The sequence below is a fragment of the Etheostoma cragini genome, unplaced genomic scaffold (assembly GCF_013103735.1).
Source record: "Etheostoma cragini isolate CJK2018 unplaced genomic scaffold, CSU_Ecrag_1.0 ScbMSFa_1596, whole genome shotgun sequence".
Taxonomy (NCBI): domain Eukaryota; kingdom Metazoa; phylum Chordata; class Actinopteri; order Perciformes; family Percidae; genus Etheostoma; species Etheostoma cragini.
In genome coordinates, this window is record NW_023265666.1 from 184 (window position 1) to 4,252 (window position 4,069).

Below are 4,069 nucleotides of genomic sequence, written 5' to 3' on the forward strand. Positions count from 1 at the left end.
CAGCATATCTCCACCAGACTCCATGTAAATAATCACTACTTTTAGCGTGTATAGAGCAGCATATCTCCACCAGACTCCATGTAAATAATCACTACTTTACACGTTAAAAGTAGTGATTATTTACATGGAGTCTGGTAATTTTTGGGGCTGCTTTTGTTATTTACTTGTATTAAATGATAGTGAAGTCTTCATTACTCAGAGCTTGCTCCAGACTCCACTGGTCCTCCAGCTGATTTAGCCTAGCTTTAGCCTAGCATCAGCTCAACCGTCTCTGCTTCAGCTTCCGCCGGGGGAGCTTCTTCTTCGACGGCTGAAGTGTTTGTATTAACGCGGCTCTGCTGCCCTCCACAGGTGAAGCGGGTTACCATGGTTACTGTGGTTCAACTGCTAGGAAACAGTCATTTATTTATCATTTATTTATCAAAGTTTTATTTATTTTAATTATTTTAAAACAAAAGTGTATATTCATACATGGTACAGTCAGTATATTTAGAGTACAGTCAGTATGGTTTATATATTTCTAGAAGATGTTTTCACGTCCAAATACTTATTTCACATTTATGTTTGAAATAAATTTATTTGTCACCAACATGCAGAATCACAGACCATTAAATCCCCTCCAGCCAATCACAGACCATTAAATCCTCTCCAGCCAATCACAGATAATTAAATCCTCTCCGGCCAATCACAGACTCAGCAGGACAGGAAGTAGGGTTTTCATTTTCAACCAATCAAGTTAGGGTTGGTCAACGTCGTTAGGCTCGTTGGAGATGAACTGGTCCTCGCCTGTAAAGTGGACGAGAGCAGGCGGCAGCAGGAGGGGGGGTGGGGGCGGGGACAGAAAGCTGCGGTAAAGTCGGACAGTTTCCAGACGATTCCAGCTCCTTCAGACTGGACAGGAAGTGACAAAAACACTGTGGTGCGATTGTGATTTAATAAAATATAACCAGAGCCACATATCAGCTGGTACACAGTCTCCAGTTGTTTTAATGATGACAGAGTAGATCTCAGAATGTTCTACATGAGATCTGGTGCTGATTTTAATTAACAACACACTGGAGATGATCCGTGATCAGATCAGATTTAGTCTTTCTGACTTCTAAACGTCTATCAGCCACAACATGTGTTCTGGACAGAATAAGTCTTTATATCAGACAAATAGAGTTAAAATCCCTCCAATTCAAAAACTATAAAACGTATATATAAAACATCATCATGGTTTAAACCAATCAGGTGTTAAATCAGCTGAGAAGCCGGCGTTTCCCAGCATGCTCTGGGGCTGCCTGGGTCCGCCTGGCTCTTGCAGTCGGTGAAAAGCAACTACGCCCCCTGGTCTCAGACCTGCGGCCCCTGGTCTCAGACCTGCGGCCCCTGGTCTCAGACCTGTGCCCCCTGGTCTCAGACCTGCGCCCCCTGGTCTCAGACCTGCGCCCCCTGGTCTCAGACCTGCGCCCCCTGGTCTCAGACCTGTGCCCCCTTGCTCTCGTGAGATTCCCGTTGCCCGTGTGCATGACGTCAGAGCGAGTCGGGATCAAGTCGGACACAAATCTACCCAGCATGCAACGGGCGCCGATCGCCGGTGATCCATTCTGCGCAGACCTGGCTCATCTCGAACGAGCCTATAGATTAAAGCCCCCCCCCTCCAGTTAATTCATGCATTTTTTACATTTCCTTTATTTGATTTGTTTGTTGCGATATAAAAATGATTGAATTTGCTTTAAATAAAAAGAACAATAAATAATACAAGCTTAAAGTTACATCACAAGTTTACACTGTATTACAGACCATGATAAGCAGCAATGTTGCCGTGGTTACAGCGTCCTGATGAACGAAAGAAGCCGAGTGGATGCTGTCCACTTTGTATTATGAATATTCATATTCAACGTGTTCAAGATTCTCGAGGCTTTTTAATGTTGCCACGGTTACATCATCAATCAACGAAACAAAGTCAATCACATGACCTTCTCCCCCTCCCCCAGCCCTGATTGGTTCATCTGAAGAAGGAGCGGTGGAGGCTGTAGTGGAACCCCCCCCCCGGCTATAGGTGGAGCCCCCCCGCCCCGTCCGTAGCCAGAGGAGCCGACCTGCTTCATGTAGTTTCAGAAGATACAACAGTTTCTTTACGTACTGCGCCTTTAAGAAACATTTGATTCGTTAAAACATGGAGAGAACTGATCGTTTTAATATGTGTTTTCTGTTAAACCCTTGACTCTAACAGGAAGTTAATCGTTTATCCAAAGTTCACATTTCCGTAATTTATCAAGATAACCCTTAATATATAATATATTAATAATAAGTTTATAATACGTTTTTAACAGACCAACTCTTAGAAATAAAGTAATAGAAAAAGATAATAGTCTTAATGTCAGTAATCAGCTGTTTCCGGTACAGTGAATATAAATCAAAACATTTATATTATTTATCTTCTTTGTCTGTTCTACGTTCAACCACCAACGCGACGTCGTCTCTACTTAAATAGAAATAATAAATATAAAAACATCTTTCTGCCTGCTGGGATCTCAGAGTCTGTCACACTCAAAGTCGGCGTTGCTCTCCAAGGGGGGGGGCATGTTAATGTAGAAGACTTCCCTGTTGGCAGCGTTGCTCTCCAGTGGGTGGGGTGTGGTCTTGTAGAAGACTTCCTTGTTGGCTGCGTTGCTCTCCAGTGGGTGGGGTGTGGTCTTGTAGAAGACTTCCTTGTTGGCTGCGTTGCTCTCCAGTGGGTGGAGTATGGTCTTGTAGAAGACCTCCCTGGCGTTGCTCTGCAGTGGGTGGGGTGTGGGATTGTAGAAGACTTCCTTTTTGGCGGCGTTGCTCTCCAGTGGGTGGGGTGTGGGATTGTAGAAGACTTCCTTGTTGGCTGGCGGCGGCGTTGTGGGGGGGCTCGGCGCCGGGTATGGGTTGTTGCCGGGTGAGTACTTCTTCTCGGGGCGGTTCAGCTGGACCCGGAGTCGGGCGTCGGCTTGGGGTCTGAAACGCTTCAGGCGCACGGCATCCTTGGCGTCAGGCGTGCACGGCAGTAGCACCACCACGTCCTTACGGAACTTGGAGTTGAGGCCGAAGTAGATGAGCGGGTTGTAGAAGCTGGCGGACTTGGCGAAGAGGCGCGTGAAGATGCTGGTGAGGTTGGGAACCTGGTAGCCCCACGCCGACCAGATGGATACCACCGCGTACGGGGACCATGCCAGGATGAAAGCCGTGCAGATCACTATGGAAACCTGCAGCAAACCACAGTATAAAAAATACACATAAACCGACTTTCAGGACTTATTCAAAAATATAAACTTCATAAAGAATGACACAAAAATAAAATAAAATAAAATAATAATTTTAATTTGGAATATTCCCAAATTAAATTGTGTGTGTGTGTCTCTGTGTGTTTCTCTGTGTGCATATCTCTCTCTGCGTATGTGTGTGTGTCTCTATCTGTGTGTGTCTCTGTGTATGTGTGTCTCTGTGTGTTTGTGTGTGTGTGTCTCTGTGTGTGTGTGTGTGTCCTCACGATGGTGACATCCCTCTCCACCCTCCTCTGGCGGTCGGACAGCTCCCCCCCGGCCAGGGCGTTGCCCCTCTTCACCGTGTTGATGATGGAGACGTAGCAGAAGAGCATGACGAGCACCGGCAGGAAGAAGCAGCTGCTGAAGATGGAGATGATGTAGGCGCGGTAGGACGGGGCGTAGCTGGCCCTGGCCCAGTCAATCTCACAGGTCCCGTACCCCCGGTCTGCAGGGGTCAGGGGTCAGAGGTCAGAGGTCAGAGGTCAGGGACACACAAACATTCAGACAAAGAAAAGGTAAAAAAAATTGAACAAAGTAAAAAACCTTGTCTTTCTTTCAGATGGTCAAACTGTCACATATTAATATCATAATCTTTAAACCTATCAGAGGTCAGAGGTCAGAGGTCACACCTTTGTAGCTGGCCCAGCCCATCAGAGGCGCTCCGGCCCAGAATGCAGCTGTGATCCAGATGAGCAGCAGAGTCACACACACACTGCTTCGGGTGATGTGATGGGCTGTAACACACACACACACACAGACACACACACACACACACACACACACACACACAC

At 46.5% G+C, this 4,069-nt stretch overlaps 1 protein-coding gene across 1 annotated transcript; it reads right to left on the reverse strand.

Annotated features, from left to right (window-relative positions):
* Window positions 1-2,076: 2,076 nt before the first annotated feature.
* Window positions 2,077-4,008, reverse strand: LOC117940067 (rhodopsin-like). The gene is made up of 3 exons (XM_034865465.1): window positions 3,908-4,008; window positions 3,503-3,723; window positions 2,077-3,218 (listed from the first exon to the last, which is right to left on the reverse strand). The coding sequence occupies exons 1-3, from the start codon at window positions 3,927-3,929 to the stop codon at window positions 2,520-2,522; spliced, it is 942 nt and encodes a 313-aa protein (XP_034721356.1). The 5' UTR covers window positions 3,930-4,008; the 3' UTR covers window positions 2,077-2,519.
* Window positions 4,009-4,069: the final 61 nt, after the last annotated feature.